The 22,044-nt window shown below is 44.0% G+C and overlaps 1 protein-coding gene across 3 annotated transcripts in view; it reads left to right on the top strand.

Annotated features, from left to right (window-relative positions):
- Positions 1–4,717: 4,717 nt before the first annotated feature.
- RBMS1 (RNA binding motif single stranded interacting protein 1) overlaps positions 4,718–22,044 on the top strand; it is a 186,808-nt gene continuing 169,481 nt past the window's right edge. Inside the window, exon 1 of one of the 3 annotated variants that reach the window (XM_077319928.1) lies at positions 4,718–5,283. In XM_077319928.1, coding sequence (XP_077176043.1) covers positions 5,209–5,283 — 75 coding nt within the window. In that variant the 5' untranslated portion in view covers positions 4,718–5,208. The remainder of the gene's footprint in view (positions 5,284–22,044) is intronic. The other 2 variants (XM_077319930.1, XM_077319929.1) reach the window with 2 other exon arrangements.

Here is a 22,044-nt window from a genome sequence, read left to right on the forward strand (position 1 = left end):
CAGTTCCTATGTCCTTTCCGGGGTTCATGGGAATTGTAGTCCATGGGCATCTGGAGAGCCACAATCTGGCCACCCCTGATCTAGAAGACGGGATATATGGGATCACTCAGGTTGACAGTTGTGGGGTTCTCTCAGACTCACAGATGTAGAACTGCAGAGAACCAGAGTTCTGAGTTGGTAAGAAAATTGCAACTTTTCTTTTGTTCAAAAGAAAACAGCAGCTTTATTCAACAATGACAAGTACATACCTAATGCAATGCCTTCTCCCACATGAGCCTGTTTACTCTGGTCATTTTGAGAGGCTCTCATTTGTTTAGCCCCAACACCTGAAGGTGCAGCAATCTGAGAAAGAACCTTCTCAATTATGGCACCAAGTTTTTGTACTTTCCCCCCAGGGAGATTCATCTTTGTTCGTCTATCACTTTCTTCTTCCAGTGAGTGAAGACTTTGTTTTCATCTGGCATGCTCCCAATCATAGTTATTAGCCCTCCGCTGTGGTTCTGGCATTCTACGTTTATGTGTTTTTATGGAATTTTTTGAAACAATTAAAAGTTTTTTTAATTGTTCAAATGCTTTAATGTTTTTATGTTCACCATTTCGGGGACCATAATTGGGTGAAAAGGCAGCATAAGAATATTTTAAATTTAAGAAATACGGTAAACAGATCTTTCAGAAATACAATCATTAAACTGCAAAAAATACCAATTGTAAATGTTCTATTAATAGTGTTTTTTTCAATAGCCAGGACATAGGTCAATAGCTCCATTAAAAAATATAGTAACTTTTCCAGTTACATAAAATTCTCCCCAGCAGGAAAAAGTGTAACTAGCTGTTCTTTTGAACAGTCTGGTATCATAGCCAAAAGTGAAACAATTACATAATCAACTCTAACTCCTTTATAATGATTATACAACAATATATCAGATACAGTATCTATCACCCCTGTACCAAAATGACATAAACATTTGAAGGGATGTGTTAGTAATGACTCTCAAGTATTGCTTGATGCTCAAACATTACAACATTTAAGATCTTCTTTAAAAATATACATTTCTTAACTACAGAAACTTTAGTTCCACGGCTAAAGGTGAACAAGGTCTACATGCCCCACATCAATATTCAGGTAATCTGTATCACACTGTCTTTGCTTGATCAATGCCTGGGCCTTCTTCAGTTTGTATTACAATAGAAAATCCAGCAATGTATTGGGTTTTGACTTTCTTCCATTTGTGAACTGTGCATCATTCTTCCATACTAAAGGGTTAAACTAGAATACGGGCTTCTATTGTAAAATAGTCAACCAGAATTTTATGTTTGCAGTCCTTGTAACAGCCATCAATAAACATAATCCCACCATGAAGTTCATAACTGTTGTCACACATTCTCTATATGTTTGGATTGTATCCATCAGGCCACATAGGTAACCCATAAAGTAGATGAGGCGCCACTTTAACCCTCCATGAATATATGAACTGCTGCAGTACAGCAACCTTTGACATAATAGAATGGAGTGATTCTTCAAACAGATTGCTTCCATTTGCTTGTGCACACTGGAAATTTGAAGGCGATTTACCAGAGGAATGAATGAGAAGCGAGTCTTGTTATTTCCCAAATACCTATAGAACAGTGTGGTTGACCTAGCAAATGCCCATCCACAGACCATCTAATTCTGCTGTTTGCAAAGACCATCACTTTGTTTCATTCATTTCCGGATACTTGATTCTGCAATACTTTTCAAATTCTTAAGAGCATGTGAGAGAAACAATTTGGTTTGAGAGTGACAGCATTGTCAGTTTACAATAAAGCATTGATTTTGATCTCTGCTAATTTTAAAGGATGGGAATCCATTTTTGTTTTAAAGATCAGGTTGCTCACATAAGATTAAACAGAAATGTTTGATCTGTACACCTCCTGTAGTGGAGATGAAAGCAGTGACTTAATCTCCTTTACTATGTGTGTATGTTAAATGTTCTCAAGTCACTTCCAACTTATGGTGACCCTATGAATTAATGGACTCCAAAATGTCCTATCATTAACAGCCTTGGTCAGCTCTTGCAAACTGAGGGCTGTGGCTCTATTGATTGAGTCAATTCCTCTCATGTTGGGTCTTCCTCTTTTTCTGTTGCCTTCAACTTTCCCTAGCGTTATTAACATTTCCAGCTATTGTTGTCCTCTTATAATATAACAACCAAGACATGATAGCCTCAGTTTGGTTGTTTTAGATTCTAGGGAAAATTCAGGCTTTATTTGATTTGGTGTTGATGTCAGCCATTCAGTCAAGTCCAACTCTTGGTGATCCCATGGTACAGCTGCTGTCACGATCCCCGATCCTGCACTGCCTCCTTCAGCTGTGCAGTGTTCTGGCTTGTGTCAATCATTTATTTGTCCTGCTAGCAGTCCATGGTATCCAAAATCTTCTTCTCCAGCACATTTAAAATGACTATATTTCAATCAACTCCTTTATTATTATTTGTACCAAAGACCTTTGGCCTAAGCCAAGCTTTTTTTTTCTTCTTGACAGCCCTGAAAGAGTTTCCTGAATGGGTGAGAGTTAATTTTTAAAAATTGTTAAACATTTATCAGATGGTATGATGATATATGGTCATGTTGACCCCCCCCCCAATGGCCAATGATGGGCCTGAAGGGGTGAGAAAAGGAAGGGCCCTTGTTTGGCATGTAGACAGCTATACCTCTCAGTGCTGCAGAATTGCACTACTTCTGAGGATTCTCGAAGCCTGAAGAATTTTTCAGGGGTTTCAGAATGATTTAAAAAAACCTGAGAAAGGCCGCCCTTGGCTGTCAAAATACGGGAATGACCCTGATTTAGAATGTTCAGCTGTTGTCAATAGGATCAATATATTTTCTTGTATTTCAGTGGCAGCTTAAACTCTTACCTATGCAACTTTGTAAGCTCTGAGATTTGGTGAGTTGAGGGAGGATAGGATTTAAACATATTTATCTTGTTTTAAGTGTGCATTTTATACACATTTGTTTTGTGCTCCAAAACACTGAAACAAGCAAATTAATCAATTAATATCCTGGCCAAGACCCGGCAACTATTTCTCATTGTTGGCAATGTTGTATAAGTGAAAGTGAGTTCGCTATAATGTATCTCACATAGAAGGAAAACACTATCATATAATCTTTATCTGAGGTATATTAGTGCAGGGGTAGTCAACCTGTGATCCTCCAGATGTCCATGGACTACAATTCCCATGAGCCCCTGCCAGCGTTTGCACAGCCTAACAATCTGGTGACAGTTAGGCTTAAGTCATTCTATGGGATGAATTTATATACAAATAAATATAACTATGTTACAAGACATTGTCTGCACTTATTTTCAGAGGAAAACTCTCCCCCCCCCCCGGCACAACCATTGACTCAATGGCACAATAATTGAATTTGTACTGAATGTTGAGTCGAATTTGATGTTCAATGCCCCAAGATGGCGAGTCTGAGAAGGGTGGTATACAAACCAAACTATAAATCTTTGTATGTATTTTAATGGTGTTACCTGCCCTGAGCTTTTGAAAAGCAAAATACAAAAAAAAAATACCATTATTATTATTAATAATAAGCATAAATTTCTGTAGTCTTTTCCCAGGTGCATCCTAAACCTTCCATTGTATTTCCTCTTCTCCAAACTTTTAACACTTTGGTGCCCTGGACGTACTTACAAAAGCTGCCTCCAAAGAGTTCAATGGGGCATATTCCCAAGTCTGTGTGCGGGGCATTACAGGTTAAATATGCTTCCATGTTCGTCCCTCAGTTGTAGTACCCAAAGACAGCATGCCAGCCCTGGGTGGGTTATCTGATGTCGAACCCAGTCCTGCTATTATACATCTGCGGTTAAGGCCAAATGAATTCTCTTGAAGGACACAGCATATAGGGTGGACTTTTATTACTCCTGGAGGTGCTCCTGCCTCTGCTAGTGTAGCTGACCACGGATGATCCTGTCTGGTTTTTAAAGAAACGTACAAGAAATTTCTGAAGAACTGCGACAGAATTCCAAAGGCTACCAAGAGCCAGACAACAGGGAAAAGGGGTAGGAGCCAATTGTAAGTGAACACTTCCAAATAGGAAGCCATCTATTTTCCATGAAGACGGAAAAGCAAATAACCCCCCCCCCCCCCGAGAATGAATCTCAGAATCCCCCCCCCCCCCCACTTCTAGGATGGCAATTAGGGTCCAATTTGAGGTATTCTTCTAAAGGAGGCTAAACCATGCCCTCCTTTTTAAAAAAAGATATTTTATTCCCCCCCCCCCCCCGCCAGAGCCCTGCAAGGAAGGATGCAGAGACGGAATCCTCGGAAGGCGCCGACGCCGTCCTACTGCCTGGCGACGGGAAAGCAGGGGCGATGCTACGAGGCAGGTCCATGCGGTTTCTTCCTTTTTCTCTTGCTTGACAGATTTGCACGCCAGCCGGAGCGCGCAGCTAAAACCCGGCCGTGTCCCCTGCTCGACGCCGCTCCGCCGTCTCTGCTGCCCACCCGGGGCGGCCCGAAGCCCAAGAGTCGTCGCCCGCCCTCCGCTGCTCCCGTGGCCAGCGGGACTCCCTCTCCCGCCCCCGCCACGCTTCCCCGGCGCTCCTCTCGCGGCGGAAGCCCTCCCTCCCCTCCCCTCCCGGGGTCTTCCAGGCGGGGGTTAAGCGCCGCCCCCCGCGCCCTCCCTGGCGGGCTGCCCCGACCTCCCTCACACTCCCCCCCCCTCCCCAGCCTGGCACCGCCGCAGCCGCAGCTCCCCCTCGCCGTGCCCGCTCTCCAGCCAGCGTGGGGGGCTCTGGGAACCGGCCGGGCGCCGGCGGCTGCTCACTTGTGGGGCCCGGGCTCGGAGGAAACTCCTAGCGCGCGGGGGCGCGCGCGCGCACGCACGCACGAGCGAGGAGGAGGGAGAGCGAGGGAGAGAGAGGGAGGCGAAGCTCTTGTCCTTGGTGCCCTCTGCAGACTCTTTCTGCCGCCGCCGCCGCCGCCTCTGAGCGCAGGAGGAGGAAGGTCTGGGCTCAGCTGAGGAACGAGCAGCAGCAGCAGCAGCAGCGTCCGCCGCCGGGAAGCAAGCGCCGAAGCCCGGGGGCCTTTGGAGGGGCTCCGCTCCCTTTCTCCGTCTCGTTCTCTTCCCACCTCCCCCTTCTCCCCCACCCCCCCTTGTCAAGTGCCCTCCCCTCCTCCTCCTCCTCCCTCCTTCCTCTGCGGGCTCCCTTATTTCAGCTTCATGGGCAAAGTGTGGAAACAGCAGATGTACCCCCAGTACACCACCTACTACTACCCCCAGTATCTGCAGGCTAAGGTACGGTAACCGCCGGGCGCCTCCCTTGCTTCTTGGCCAGGGAAGGGCACAGGGGGCGGCTGGGCTGGGCTGCAGTTTGCAGGCTTGCTAACTATAGCCAGTGAGGGACGGGCGGGGGGGGGGGGGACTCTTTGGGAATGGCATCGGGTTACAGGCAGGCAGGCGCGCGCGCGCGCGTCCATTCCTCGCGCACGCAGACACGCGCGCGCACACACAGGAAAGAGCCCGCAGGCTCTTCCTGACTGCCTGCTCAGCTCTGGTTCTCTCTCTCTCTCAGGATGTGTGTTTGGGAAGAGAAAAGGCTGTAGCTGCCCAGCCGCCTCATGTGCCCTTCTCCCAGTGTGTTTCCCTCTTTGTGTGGACGAATCCTGGATTTTTTTTGCTCCTGCCTTTTCTGTCTTTTCGCTCCTCCTCGCCCCCCCCCCGCGCCGTTCACCCTCCCTCCCCTCATTTCTCCCTCCCTTTCTTCCCTACTTCTTCCTCCCGAGATCATTCGATTTTTTTCCCACCTACTTCTGAGGCATATTCTAAGCGACAACCCCCTTTCCCCCTCTCCCAATGTTAAATAGAGATCAATGCGGTGATGGGCAGTTCACTGTCCTCCGTTTGGCTTCCTTGGGAATTTACTGAAGCTTTCCTTCTGTCACCTTTGACGTCTTTATTCTGAACAGGAACAAAAAAAAATGGGATTTAAGTCTGACCATGACTTCTATCCTTTTATAAGGGCATTGTGACTTCCAGCTTAACCTTAGGCTGCTTTTAACTCTTGAAACAGCTGTGAATGAATTGAAAGTGGTGTTTAACATTAAATGGTTCTCCCCATACATGTCAATATAAGCTGGTTTGTTTTAAAATCAAAATTGTTTGTGGATTATATTTCAAGGAAACTCAGATTTACGTCTCTCCCCCCCCCCCCCTCTGCTGATTTCTGAAAAAAGCAGGAGAAACTTTCAGTGGAAGTACATCATCATTGCTAATTTGACAACAGGCAGATTTGTGGTTCGGCATTTCTGTTCATGTATGTTTGACATTGCTTGCCATGCATATATATCTGCCTACAGATGTCTGCGGAATCTCTTAAGGCCAGGCTGTATCACTGCTCTAAAAGCATCATGCTGCAAACTAGCAAATGCAGGGTTGATTGGATCAACTACCTGAAATCTGTAGCATCCTAGACCTTCTCTGGCTACCAGCATCACAAGTCACACAATGAGTGAACTTAGCCAGTTAACAGTTATGGTGTTCTAGCAGATCCTTTTTTTGTTTCAGTAAGTGTTCCAAATGTGGCAATTGTCAGCATTCACTTTAAATGTTGACCAGTTCAGCTGGATGCTGAGACTGTCTAAAACCTTAGATCTTTGTTGGTGAATACTGGTAGTCTTCTGATTGCATTGACTTGGGACTATAACCCAAAGAGAAGATGAAATTCAACTCTCATTGACAACTTAACAGTCCACACATTTTAGGTATGTATATATAAGATACATGAAACCTGGAAGAGTTCTCAAGAATCATTTGCAGCTACCTAGAGAGCATCATACTTCATAGTTAAGGAAAAGAATTCAGGTTTTTCATTTTTGCCTGTTAGTTATAAAAGGGAGAAGTGCCAGACTATGGCAAGTAGGAAGAACGTTCTAGCCTGGGGGGGGGGGGGAAGAGCTCACACCTCTCACCACTCATGTGCTTGTTTAGGGGGCCTTTGGCCTTCTGCTTTGAATAGTATGTATCTACAACATCTTTCCCTTGATGTCAGTAACAATACAAGGACGTGTTGATTTGAAACTGGCAAGTTCTTATTGGTTTATTAGGAATCAAATCACTTATTAACTGGTTGAATGGCAATATTCAGACCAAAGTAATTTTTAAAGGTACCCACATTATCTCATTCTTCAAAGTCAAGCCATTGTCAGCCCTGCAAGATGGGAAATGTTGTCAGAGCTTTATTTCCTTTAACAAGTACATATATGCTCTTAGAAGGACTTACTTCCAAGTAAGCAGGCTTACAATAGAGGCTTTGATGGATTGCAGCCTTATAGTTTCTGTAATGCGAAATGGGTGCCCAAAGGACGTTGTTTTTGTACTCCTCCAACATGTCACTTTATGAATAATAAATAAATACATGAAGGTGGTGGGGGGAAAGCACTTTTGCATAGGAACATGTTACCTTGAGTTATTTTTGTATGCCATTAATAATAGACAAACCAAGTGCATAATATTTTAATACAGATAATGCAGCCCTTCTTGCCTTTTTGCCATGTAAATAATTGAAGAGGGGAGATAAACTGTAATAAGCTTGCACTTATAATTAGGGGATGATCTAGAGAAAAGCCTTAAGGACCATTTTCTGAAAGTGTGCTTTCTGTATAAAGTATTTAATATTGATTTATGCTACAGTCGGTGACATCTTCAAAACATGTCTTGTAGTCATTCCTATAAAATTATAGTCCAAAATTACATTAGTCTTCATCTCTTCGTTTCATACGGACCGTGCACATATCCATTTGACCTACATCTACGGATGTCTAGATATAATGATTGTATCTAAATTTCCTGTTTCATTGATGGTTGGTTGTTGTTTTTTTTAAAGAAAAGAAATCTATAGACAGTTACAGTAGGGAAAAGACAGCTATTTTATATAATTCAGTAGTGTAACTAAGCAATTTCTTGTCTCTACATAAATCTGGTCTGAAAGTGTACATAAAATGCTTTCATCCACAAAGGCTCACTTGCACTCCAGTTCAGCTTAAAAAGAGCCCTCACTGAGATAGGTTTGAATACTCCAGTAGCTTGAGTGGCTTTGGGTTTTATCAGACAAGAGCAATATTGCTTCACGGGTTTTACATAGCACATTCAGCCATAATATAACCTAATAAGAACTTCTTGTTCGGAGATCTAACTTAAAATTACACAGCTACCCCAAAACAAGTGCATTAACAATGTACAGTAAACGGAACTCCGGGATTAGTTTAAAGATTATAATTACAGCGACAATATATATATATATTAGTAATAAAACTGCAAAAAAAAAGTCCAGTGGTCTTGTAAGGTCAATGGTTCTTATATGATATTTTAATGACAGTAAATGAGCTCACTTGATTTGAAATGTATGAAAGGGCTGCAATGACACAATCTCCATTTTTAATGTCTTTCATTGCAGCCCGGTCATGAACAATTTCCATTATTTCTGCAATATAGTCTGCGGGGCTCCATAGATAGTATAAATTGCTGTGATTCAGTGGCCTTCTCGTTCCCTTTCTACCAACTTAATGCTAACTGTTGTAGCTCCAAGGTAAAAAGGTAAAGGTATCCCCTGTGCAAGCACCGAGTCATGTCTGACCCATGGGGTGACGCCCTCCAGCATTTTCATGGCAGACTCAATACGGGGTGGTTTGCCAGTGCCTTCCCCAGTCATTACCGTTTACCCCCCAGCAAGCAAGCTGGGTACTCATTTTACCAACCTTGGAAGGATGGAAGGCTAAGTCAACCTTGAGCCGGCTGCTGGGATTGAACTCCCAACCTCATGGGCAAAGCTTTCAGGCGGCTGCCTTACCACTCTGCGCCACAAGAGGCTCTTTGTAGCTCCAAGACTCCTCCTCAAATGGGAAGATCCAGTCCTATGTATTTTTGGGATAGGAGTTGTCCTCAGTCTGCTTTTACAAAATAACAGCCTGCTTTAAAAATAAGTTATAGGGAAGGGGAAATACTTCATTGGGCAAAACGTTAAACACTTAAGTTCTGTTGATTGCACTGGGGGAAAAGTATTTCATGTGCAGTTCTAAGCAAAACTTCTAAACCCACTGACTTCAGAGGACATACAAAAGTGTAATACTGCTTTGAGTGGCACTGCTCATTTTCCCCTTTGAAGGTAAGGAGACCTGGTTTTTTCTGGACAATGTCCGTATTTATAGTGATTTTAAAAAACATCCATTTTTACAGGTGTTCTATCCTGTGCCAGTACCTATGTCCCGAATTTATGAGGAGGGAGGGATTTTTACCTTGAATCGCTGTTCTGCGCTAGTGAAGTCGCAGTTTGAAATAAATGTATCCAGTAGAGGTCTAAGGAGGAACTGGTTTAATAATACAATTATTTATAACCCTCCCTTCCCTGAAGGCTCAAGACAGATAATAACATGTGAAATTAACAACAAAATAATACATTGTAATCATATCCACATATAGACCTAAGCATTAAAATCATAAATTTACAACCCAGTTTAAAATCAACTCATTCTAAAGCCACCTCCTTTCCTCTGGTGAGAGGGGTGATGTAAACATAAATTCCATAGATAAGTGATAGTTCGGGTGATGTTTTGAGTAGGGAGGCCAGATGTTTGGTATTGTTTTCAGCCTCAATGGTATGCCTAGCAGGGCAACTCCGCTCTTCAGGCCTTGTGGAACTGTCCTAGGTCCCGCAGGGCCCTGATCTCAGCAGGGAGAACATTCTACCCGGTGGGGACAGAGCCGAAAAGTTGCTTCTTATCCATGGCCAAGTGCAGATCTTCCTGATAGTGGCAAAAACTAATTCAGGCGCTTTATGACCCATCCTAGTAAAGCACAGACTCAAGTGAGGTCCCTTGGTGGAAATTCTGACTGAATGTTCAACAATCAGAAACTGTCCTCTAAGGCAGGGGTTGTCAATCTGTGGTCCTCCAGATGTCCATGGACTACAATTCCCATGAGCCCCTGCCAGCAAATGCTGGCAGGGGCTCATGGGAATTGTAGTCAATGAACATCTGGAGGACCACAGATTGACTACCCCTGCTCTAAGGCAGTGGTCCCCAACGTTTTTATCACCGGGGACCAGTCAACGCTTGACAATTTTACTGAGGCCCGGGAGGGGGGGTGTAGTCTTTTGCCGAGGGACGTTGCCACCGCTGCCTGAGCCCCTGTTTCGCATGCTTTCCCGCCACGCCCCTGACTTCCCGCCGCTCGCTGGGTGGTGCTGCCAGCAGCAGCTGCACAGTGCCATGCTGAGGGGGAGCCCCAGCCATGGTGGCCACAGGAGAGCACCAAAGGTGAGCCAGCGGCAGAGTGGCAGGGCAGCCCCCGAGGCAACAGCTGGGGAGGAGGATGAGGAGGAGCCACGGCCCGGTACCGACTGGTACCGGTCCCTGGACCGGGGATTGGGGACAGCTGCTCTAAGGCCACTTGATAATTAAAAATTTAATTCCTAGTACAAGGATAAAGGTAGGCTGTTACCTTTGTCTCCAAATCATGATCATCATTTTGCAAACTGCGCTTTGATACTGTACTGTGATGACAGTGGTAAAGTGAACTTTCCCTTCCTCCCCTGCAGTTACTGCAGTGTAGTACCTGGACAAACCAAGAGTATTAAATGCAGCATTTGTATAAATATAGAATAGGTAACTTTTTAAATGAGCATTCTTGGGTGGCTTAGTGCAATCCTAAGCAAAGCCACATCCTTCTGATTCCATAGATTTCAAACTCTGTTTAGGATTGAGATGTTGCTGTTAAAACTTTTGAAACCAGATTGTAGAATTCCCATAAGAACATATATTTTACTTCAATAGAAAATTCAAGCATTTCAGTATATAGGGAGAGCTAGTATGGCGTAGTGGTTTGACAGTGGGGGAACTCTAATCTGGAGAACCAAGTTTGATCCCCCACTCCTCCACATAAAGCCAACTGGGTGACCTTGGGCCAGTCACAGTTCTCTTAGAGCTCTCTCAGTCCCACCTACCTCACGGGTGTCTGTTGTGGGGAGAGGAAGGGAAGGTGATTGTAAGCCGCTTTGAGGCTCCTTAGGGTAGTGAAAAGCAGGGTATAAAAAACAACTTTTCTTCTTTGTGAACTTGATCCCAGTCCTGTGCCTAAATTAGCATTTTTTCCAACGATCAACAGCAACAATTGATTTTAACTATAATTTAATGTCTGTCCACCGAACTAGTATAAGACTGATCTGCATTAACTCAAATTGGAATATAATTTTCATAATACTTAAAAGGAATGCAAAGTAGAAATCCCTCTGAAAACATATGCTTTATCAGACTGAAAAGGTACTCAGTAACTTTTGTCCCTCCTTATTGGAAGTAAAGAAGCATCAGTATTGGTATACTCTCCCAGGAAGAACAGCAGCAGTTGATCTGGACTTCTGAGAGCTAACTCCAAATATTGGACCAGTATGTTCTCCAGAAAGAGCCTCTTGTGGCGCAGAGTGGTAAGGCAGCTGCCTGAAAGCTTTGCCCATGAGGTTGGGAGTTCAATCCCAGCAGCCGGCTCAAGGTTGACTCAGACTTCCATCCTTCCGAGGTCAGTAAAATGAGCACCCAGCTTGCTGGGGGGTAAACGGTAATGACTGGGGAAGGCACTGGCAAACCACCCCATATTGAGTCTGCCATGAAAACGCTAGAGGGCGTCACCCCAAGGGTCAGACATGACTCGGTGCTTGCACAGGGGATACCTTTACCTTTACCTTTATGTTCTCCAGAAAGCCGCTCCAAAGAGCTCTAAATTCACTCAGGCTTTAGAACTTCAACTATTTACCAGGGCACCTTTCTCAAAAGGAGAGAAATTAAAATAAAAATGTGTAAACTCTGTTTCAGACACACAGCCCAATTTTGAAAATAGTTTCGGAATTAAATTACGGGTAACACTTTTCGCCTAAGTTGATTTCAAATACAGGATCACTGAGGCTTAGAAAAAAGTGATGATTATGCTGGATATGGCTGTCCTTGGCAGATGGCAGGGTTTCATCCATGCAGCTGTTGCTCAGTGGAAGAGCTTCTGTTTTAAATGCAGAAGGTCCCAGGTTCAAACCCTGGCCTCTCCAGCTAACAGGCCTGGGCAATGGGTGATGTGAAGGACCTCAGTCTGTGACCATGAAGAGTTGTTGCCAGTCTAAGTAGACATTATTGACCTTCATGGACCAATGGCTTGATTTAGTATAAGGCAGCTTCATGTGTTTGTGCATAATCGTATGTCCTAACATGTCAGAGTTTGATTGTAGACTTATATCTGAATATGCCTTCTTTGAGTTACCCTAACACAGGGGTAGTCAACCTGTGGTCCTCCAGATGTTCATGGACTACAATTCCCATGAGCCCCTGCCAGCAAACGCCCTAACAGCAAACGCCCCAACAGCCCCTGCCAGCAAACGCCCCTGCTCTAACAGAAACAGAAGAAATTCAGAAATTATGTTTCATTTTCTTAACAGTAATGGGAATCAAGCTTTTTTTTTTGCATTGAGAAAGTTGCACCAACAATATGGGAATATATACTCCACAAAAAAAAAAAGGGAACTTGCTATAGTTCTCTAGGGAGAGTAAATGGATTTCTCAGAGATGATTCTCATTTTCTGATCCAGAGATCACCGTGTACTTGGAATTTCTGCCTGTACAGAGGTTGTTCTTCATTTCAGCGGACGGATTGCTTTGCCCATGTTGATAATGATTGGGCCTCCAGGTTCTAAACTGAAGAGATCCATGCCAGAATCCGTTCTTTATCTGTTTCCAAGCCTATTTGAGTGTCTGTCTTTTAAAATTTAAGAAGCTCCTTCTGGATCCTCTTTCTCTTCAAGGCATGTAACTCCTGATGCTGAATCAGTGGTTCCCTAAACACCTGATGAAAGACAAGAGACTGATATAGGAGTTGCACTGGGCCCCAGCTTTACTGAGGATAAATAGTTGGTCTTAATCCAAGCCATCATAATCTATCTATGGAGACCATACTCTCAGCTTGTCGGGAGGAAGGCTATCTTAAATGCCTCTCTTCCCTTTCATGTGCCCACATCTGGAAACAGAACTAGCTGTCCACTTCTATCTCTCCTTAAAATAGCGCTGACGGGAACCTGCCCAAACTTTCCCCAAGGTACAAAACCCAGCTTACCAAAGATGGAGCAGCTCCCAAGTTGTTTCATTCCGGTGAAACAATTCTAAAGCCATCTCTTGTACAATGAAGGAGTTTCCTGTGGCTATATTCCTCTCTGGTCTGCACAGGTTTGTTTCCTATCTACCAGCAGCAACCTTTTTGGTATGCTTAACCCCCTATTGAAAACTGATAGAACAATGCCATTTCAGTCCTCAGAGACCGACATGATCACCTGTGCATCCATATTATGAGGTATATTATTTAATTTCTACATGTGATTGTGTGACAGTGATCCTTCTTGGAGGCCTAACACTGCAGTAAAAGGTAAAGGTAAAGGTATCCCCTGTGCAAGCACCGAGTCATGTCTGACCCTTGGGGTGACGCCCTCCAGCGTTTTCATGGCAGACTCAATACGGGGTGGTTTGCCAGTGCCTTCCCCAGTCATCACCGTTTACCCCCCAGCAAGCTGGGTACTCATTTGACCGACCTCGGAAGGATGGAAGGCTGAGTCAACCTTGAGCCGGCTGCTGGGATTGAACTCCCAGCCTTATGGGCAAAGCTTTCAGACGGCTGCCTTACCACTCTGCGCCACAAGAGGCTTTTAGAAATGTAATCGGCTTTGCCTCTAGTATTTAATATTGATCTACGTTTAGTACACTCCTATGCTATTATTCCTGTCTAAGGACATTAAAATCAGTATTTTTAACTGGAGTAATTATAGGATGGCACAGTTTATCATGTGTTTCTCTAGGAGTTGTTCAGTTCAGTATAATAATTACAATAATGATTAATATCTGATTGAAGCACTGCTCATTCATAGGCCTTGTAAAATCTTAGAGCACTCTGTAAGTCAGTGCAGTTGGCTGAGTTAGTGCTTGTACTGTTATTGAATTCCTCGATAGTTGATTCTGAGTGGGTGGATTTCCAATCTCATACCTCATGCATTTAACCATATGATGTTCCACATGTCAGTATGTGAGCAGTAATGATTATAAGTAACTGAACTGTGCTACAGGTATATATGATTTCGACCTGCAGAAAAAAATTATTTGTAAAATCCTGTTTTTCTAACTGGCTTTTGGAAAAAGGAAGTTAGTGGAATGGAATAAGTTATCTATTAAAAAGCATATTTAAATTTCTCTTTCTCTCCCTCCTCTGTAGGAGTTGTGAATGTGGTTTCAAAAAAACAGACTGCGAACCAAAAGGTGCTGAGTGAATGCAGCTCTTTTTTAATTGGCTGTTCCAGTCTGGAAATTGAATGCAAGACATAAAATACCCTCTAGCTGCTCAGACATAAAATTTGGGCTGCCCACCCAGCTGGCAGATTTGCTGTGACTGAATTTTAGGTAAACACTTTTTTGGGGGGAAATGTTGGAACAACAACATTATTTTGTTCTAGACTAGATTGATGCTCATTATAATTTCTTAACCAGTATGCATTTCTTGCATCAGGGGAGGGCTTGTTCCACTAGAGCATACTTTCTCAACCATGGTTTTGTGAAACCCTGGGATTGCTTGACAGCCCTGAAAGGAATGGGAGTTAATTAATTTTTTACATATTTTTTAAAAAAGCATTCAACATTTATTGAGTGATATGACCATGTACGGCTATCAACCTACCCCCCTGCCAAAATGGCCAATGGTGGGCCTGGAGGGGGTGAGAAGAGGAGGAGCCCCAGGTGGGCGTGTACACAGCTATGCTTCCCAACCATATTCTGTACAATCACACTACTTCTGGGGTTTCTTAGTGGTAAAAAAAATTGAGAAAGGCTTCACTAGAGGATAGAACCTCTGCTAGTGGAAAGGAGATGCAACATCCAATCTGGCATATTAGTATGGAAAAGTCGTGTGCATTGTTTTCTTTTTCCAACAATGGCCTCAGTCAAATATGAATGATATTCTTGGTTTGCACAAAACACAACTGCTAGGGTATATCACAATACTTAATCTTAATTTCTAGCAGTAGAGGAGATGGAACCCAAGGGGATATTGGGTTATTTTATTGTTCTCCTGTTATGATTGTATTGTTATTGTTCAATTTATCATGTTATTTGTAGTGTTTTTCTCCAGTTTCATGTAAACCGCCCTGAGCCTAAGGGGAGGGCAGTATATAAAAACAAACAAACAAACAAACAAATAATCTCATAGAATTCAGGCAAAAATACTAACCCAGATAAAAGAATATGAAGACAAATCCTCGGTACCCACTTGTCTGAACTCTTAAATGCTGCTCTTGGAGGTGGTGGGGTGTAAAATGAAGGGAACTCTGACTGATTAAAGTACTGTGCACTGGAGCAAAATGTCATTTGGATCCAAAGTTCTACCTGGACCAGAATTTTAATCTAAAATGAGGGAGGTAAGCTTCCATCCTCCTTCATTTTCAAGTTGTTTCTCTTTCAAGTTGTTTCTCTTTCTCCCATTGCTGATTTAAAAGCATGATAACAATAATAAATCTCTATTTTTCTAACTCACCCTTCCCACAAGGCTTTATGGTACAGAGTTGTGAAATTTTGTAGCAAAAGAATTTCTTCCAGGAAAACCCAAATTTTGAAAGACTAAAATATATGCAATACTTACTGTACTATCAACCCTGATTTAATTTGCTGCTTTAACAGCATAAAACACCTTATTTCTAACACATTGAGCATCTCAAATTGTTATATTTTACATATTTATGGAATGTAGAATTGCCTTGGTTTTCTACAAGAAAAATTCCAATCATACCCAATACTTGAGAGGAAACTGCAAAGTATTCAAACTTAGCACATGTTCTTTAGCTCCACCTAGATGGCCTCATCTTCATTCTTTGGCTCCTGGTTAGAGACAGCTTGATTCTCAATAAAAACCTCCAGAGTTTTTCTCTGAGACTTTGGTGCAGTATCCGCCCTGCCTTCCTGGTGATAATTTCTTCCTCTCCAGCAAAGTAGGGCAATAAGATACTTGTTACCCAATTGGTGAGTATATGCCTCACACTGATTTCTGACCTGCCTGGCTGACAATTTCATTTATCAAATGGTAGATGAACCCACAAGAGGTGCAGCCATACTGGACTTAATACTGACCAACAGGCAAGAGTTGGTGGATGAGGTGAAGGAGGTGGGGACCCTAAGGGGAAGTGACCATGTCCTCATAGAATAACTTTTGAGATGGGGAGGCAAGGAAGCTTGTAGCCAGACGCAGATGTTGGATTTTCGTAGGGCAAACTTTAATAAACTCAGAGACATGATGCGTGTCATACCATGGACAAGAATGCTGGAAGGGAAGGGAGCATGTGAAGGGTGGGCGCGACTCAAACAAGAGCTGTTGCATGCTCAATCAATGACTATCCCAGAAAGACGGAAACACTGCAGGAGCTCTAAGAAGCCTATTTGGATGAACAGAGAACTTCAAGAGGAACTAAGAAAGAAAAGGAAAATGTTCAGGAAATGGAGGGAAAGACAGAGCTCTAAAGAAGAGTACCTACAGGTTACTAGGCACTGTAGATCAATTATCAGAAAGGCCAAAGCTGAGAGTGAGCTAAGATTGGTCAGGGAAGCCCATTGTAACAAGAAAAGATTTTTCAGTTATGTGAGGAGCAAACGTAAAGTAAAGAAGGCAGTAGGCCCACTGTTGGGTGCAGATGGACAAACTCTAATGGAAGATGCAGAGAAAGCAGAAAGGCTTAGCACCTATTTTACATCTTTTTCCCCCCACAGGTCAAAGGGTTTAGGCACATCTAGAGATGGCAGTAGCCAAAGGATAGTGTCTGGGTGGCAGGTTGACATAGATAGAGAGGTTGTCGAGAGGCATTTAGCTGCACTGGATGAGTTCAAATCCCCTGGGCCGGGTGAAATGCACCCGAGAGTGCTCAAAGAACTTTCCGGAGAACTTGCAGAACCCTTGTCCATCATCTTCGGGACCTCTTAAAGGACTGGAGATGTCCCGGAGGACTGGAAGAGAGCAAACGTTATTCCGATCTTCAAAAAAGGGAGGAAGGGTGACCCGGGAAACTAAAGACCAGTGAGTCTGACCTCTGTTGTGGGGAAGATAATGGAGCAGATATTAAAGGGAGCGATCTGCAAACATCTGGAGGACAATTTGGTGATCCAAGGAAGTCAGCATGGATTTGTCTCCAATAGGTCCTGTCAGACCAACCTGGTTTCCTTTTTTTACCAAGTAACAAGTTTGCTGGATCGTGGAAATTTGGTTGATGTCATTTACTTGGATTTTAGTAAAGAATTTGATAAGGCTCCCCATGATGTTCTGATGGATAAATTGAGGGACTGCAATCTGGATTTTGAGATAAGTGGATAGGGATTTGGTTAGAGAACCGCACTCAAAGAGTTGTTGTCAATGGTGTTTCATCAGACTGGAGGGAGGTGAGTAGTGGGGTACCTCAGGGCTCGATGCTCGGCCTGGTACTTTTTAACATATTTATTAATGATCTAGATGAGGGGGTGGAGGGACTACTCATCAAGTTTGCAGATGACACCAAATTGGGAGGACTGGCAAATAATCCGGAAGATAGAGACAGAGTTCAACAAGATCTGAACACAATGGGAAAATGGGCAAATGAGAACAAGATGCAATTTAATAAAGATAAGTGTAAAGTTCTGCATCTGGGTCAGAAAAATGAAAAGCATCCCTACTGGATGGGGGATATGCTTCTAGGTAACACTGTGTGTGAACGAGACCTTGGGGTACTTGTGGATTGTAAGCTAAACATGAGCAGGCAGTGTGATGCAGCGGTAAAAAAGGCGAATGCCATTTTGGGCTGTATCAACAGGGGCATCACATCAAAATCACAAGATGTCATAGTCCCATTGTATACGGCACTGGTCAGACCACACCTGGAGTACTGTGTGCAGTTCTGGAGGCCTCACTTCAAGAAGGACGTAGATAAAATTGAAAGGGTACAGAGGAGAGCGATGAAGATGATCTGGGGCCAAGGGACCAAGCCCTATGAAGATAGGTTGAGGGACTTGGGAATGTTCAGCCTGGAGAAAAGGAAGTTGAGAGGGGACATGATAGCCCTTTTTAAGTATTTGAAAGGTTGTCACTTGGAGGAGGGCAGGGTGCTGTTTCCGTTGGCTGCAGAGGAGAGGACATGTAGTAATGGGTTTAAACTACAACGATATAGGCTAGATATCAGGAAAAAAAATTTCACAGTCAGAGTAGTTCAGCAGTGGAATAGGCTGCCTAAGGAGGTGGTGAGCTCCCCCTCACTGGCAGTCTTCAAGCAAAGGTTGGATGCACACTTTTCTTGGATGCTTTAGGATGCTTACGGCTGATCCTGCATAGAGCAGGGGGTTGGACTAGATGGCCTGTAGGGCCCCCTCCTGCTCTATGATTCTATGGTTTGAGGGAGAGGTTAAAGGTTCAACCAGGAGGGAAGAGTTCAGTCAAAAGACAATGGAAGGCATGTAATAGTTGAGAAGCAATAAAACCCATGCAGACTCTTCTCCTGAAGTTTAGGTGTCTATTCTAGTTGTAGAAGTGCATCTTTTAAGAGCTGTAGCAGTCTACAGATGTCCACCTTGCCTTTAAAATCATTTTATTTATTCTAAAAGAGAAAATGTTTATAGGAGGTTTTTTATAACTATAGGGAGGAAGGATTCTGAGTAGATTTTATTTATTTATTCTTATATTTATATACCGCTGCTCTCAAATGTCTCGTGGCAGTTTACAAAGTCAGTAAAAACACAATACCCCCCCAAAGATATCCCTTAACACATAACCAAGATGGTGAACAATAGAATCCCAATCCCAATCCCCCCCACCCCCACCTAAAAAAAAACAACCTAAAAAAAAGAAAGAAACAGAAAACAAAACCTGAGTGAGTATATCTAGGCAGTGATGGCTATATCATGTCATGTTTTTTAAAAACAATAATTGACATACAGCCTGAATTTGCATTGTTTGTCCAGCAATTATCAAAAACCGTGCATACAGTATTTTAAATATACTTTTATAGACTAATACAAAGCTGGTATATTTACAAGCAAGTTTTAATCCTATGGAAAAATATAGATCAACATCAACTGAACCCATAGCTCATTAGAAAGAATGGGTATCGCTAAGGAATTGCTGTTGAACTTTAAAACTTTATTAAGGAAAGCGTATCTACACAGAGTTGTGCATCAGTTTGGCCATTCATGCCAGCCAGCAAATTTAAATGTATAAATGGAAGAGGATGACTTAGGGAAACAGCAAACAAGAGAAAGGAAGTTGAAGCCGAAAGCAGCAGGCTGAAAGGATGATGTGGCAGACACATACTTTTCTACTTAGCTGTTGCCAGTTTGGTGTAGTGCAGGGGTGGCCAAACTGTTGCTTTCCAAATGTCATGCTGGCAGGGGCTCATGGGAATTGTAGTCCATGAACATCTGGAGAGCCATGGTTTTGGCCACCCCTGGTGTAGTGGTTAGGAGTGGTAGCCCCTAATCTGGAGAACTGGGTTTGATTCCCTATCTTCTTCCATATGCCACCAGCTCAGTGACCTTGGGCCAGTCACAGTTCTCGCAGAGCTCTCTCAGCCTCGCTTTCTTCACAGGGTGTCTGTTGTGGGGACAGAAAGGGTAGGTGATTGTAAGCTGCTTTGAAAACGGAGGTAAAGGTAAAAAAGGTAAAGGTATCCCCTGTGCAAGCACCGAGTCATGTCTGACCCTTGGGGTGACGCCCTTGGGGTGACGACCACACTCAATTGTTCTGCAATACAGAATGTGCAGAAGTATGATTAGAAAAGGTTTTCTGGCAGCAAAGACAGCCTAATTCATATTGTCACTAATGAGCAATTGTGAAGCATTGTTGCTTAAAAAAGTTTTTGTTAGATTATTATTGTTGCTGCTTGCTGTTACTACTTTTTACAGCTTTTTCATGCCCCTCCTTCAAGGAGGTGTGTATGTGGTTCATTTTATTTTCACAACAAGATGAGAAAGAAAGACCAGCTGAAGATCATTCACAGGGCAATCCTTAGGAGAGCTTTCTAAGCCCATTGACTGTCTGTGACAGGGTTTCATTGTGGAGTGTAACCTGGATTCCTCTAGTCTGATCTTTAGGATTGCCAGCTCTGGGTTGGAAAATCCTGGACATTTGGGGTGGAGCCTGGGGAAAGATAGGATTTGGGTAGGGGAGGGACTCCCAACAGGATATGGCAGAGAGTCAAAAGCTGCCATTTTCTCGGAGGGAATTTATGAAAAAGGGGTCCACAGGGACTTGAAATGAACTGCTCTTTGGCTCCTCTTCTGTTCCTGACACAGCTGTGCTGCTTGTAAGATCAGGAATGTTGCAGACTTTTGGGTCTTTGTATAACAGTTGTAACCGCAAACATCTTTTGGATTTATAAATAATTGTATAACTTAGTTTAAGAAATATTTACAGTTCATGACAATATCATCCTGCATACCACTATGAACAAACAAGTTTTACAAGTTTTCATTTTCTCTAGGCTAGGGGAACTGCTCTCTGTTCTCTGTAGTCTGGAGACTGGTTGTTATTCCCGGACGTCATAGGGTTGCCAGCTCCCTCCTGGCTATTGGAGGGGGAGGAGGTTGACAGCTCCAGGTTGCTAAACTCATAGAGATTTGGGGGTGGAGCATGGGGAGAATAGGGAAATCAGTGGAATGCGGTGCTGTAGAGTCTACCCTCCAAAGCATCCATATCCTCCAGGGCAGTGGTCCCCAACCTTTTTATCACCGGGGACCGGTCAACGCTTGACAATTTTACTGAGGCCCGGGGGGGGGGAGTACTCTTTTGCCGAGGGCCGCCGCTGCCTGAGCCCCTGCTCCGCTTGCTTTCCTGCTGGCGCCCCTGACTTCCCACCACCCACTGGGAAGCGCTGCCAGCAGCAGCTGCGCAGTGCTACACTGAGGGGGAGCCCCAGCCATGGCGGCCGCTGGAGAGCACCAAAGGTGAGCTGGTGGCAGACTGGCAGGGCAGCCCCTGAGGCAGCAGCCGGGGAGGAGGACGAGTAGGAGCCGCGGCTCGGTACTAAGTAATCCACAGACCGGTCCCGGTCCCCGGACCGGAGGTTGGGGACCACTGCTCCAGGGGACTTGATCTCTGCAGTTTGGAGATGAGCAGTAATTCCAGGAGATCCCCAGAGACCTCCCTGGAGGCTGGCATCTCCAAGAGATTGGCAACCCGATGCTCTGACTTCGTGTGGGCGATGTGAAACTCTTAATATATTGTTGTTTTCAGCATAATTTTTTTTTAAATTTTGTATCTGAATAGGGTTATGAGTATTCCCAAATTAGCGTATCAGTTTGAGAACCAGCTCGTTCTCTTGTTAAGAGCCATGGATTCTAATGTGGCAAGCCAGGTTTGATTCCCTGCTCTTCCACATGCCACCACTTGAGTGACCTGGGCTAATCACAGCCCTGACAGTGCTGTTCTCACAAAGCAGTAACATCAGGGCTCTCTCAGCCCCACCTACCTCACAGGGTGCCTGTTGCGGGGAGAGGAAGGGAAGGCGATTGTAAGCCACTTTGAGTCTCCTTCTGGTAGAGAAATACAGGGTATAAATACCAACTCCTTCTCTTCTTCTTCTCAATACAAGAAACTGGAGCTCTGTATATAATAAGCTGTATTACTGGACATATCCTGACCTGGATGGCCTAGGCTAGCCTGATCTTGTTAGTTCTACAGGGGCTCATGGGAATTGTAGTCCATGGACATCTGGAGAGCCACAATTTGGCCACCCCTGCCCTACGGGGTTGCCATGAATGAGCTGCAACTTAACAGCACTTTTCACCACCAATATTGGCCAACATTGTTTTTTGTACACTAGAACAGGGGTAGTCAACCTGTGGTCCTCCAGATCAGTGGTCTCCAACCTTTTTATCACCGGGGACCACTCAATGCCTTTGACTGAGGCCCGGGGGGGGGGGTAGTTTACTCCTCTACTCTCAACCACTGCCCTAGCACTCTGATCGCTATGGTAATGTTTAAACATCCCTT

Source organism: Paroedura picta, chromosome 2 (assembly GCF_049243985.1).
Source record: "Paroedura picta isolate Pp20150507F chromosome 2, Ppicta_v3.0, whole genome shotgun sequence".
Classification (NCBI taxonomy): Eukaryota; Metazoa; Chordata; class Lepidosauria; order Squamata; family Gekkonidae; genus Paroedura; species Paroedura picta.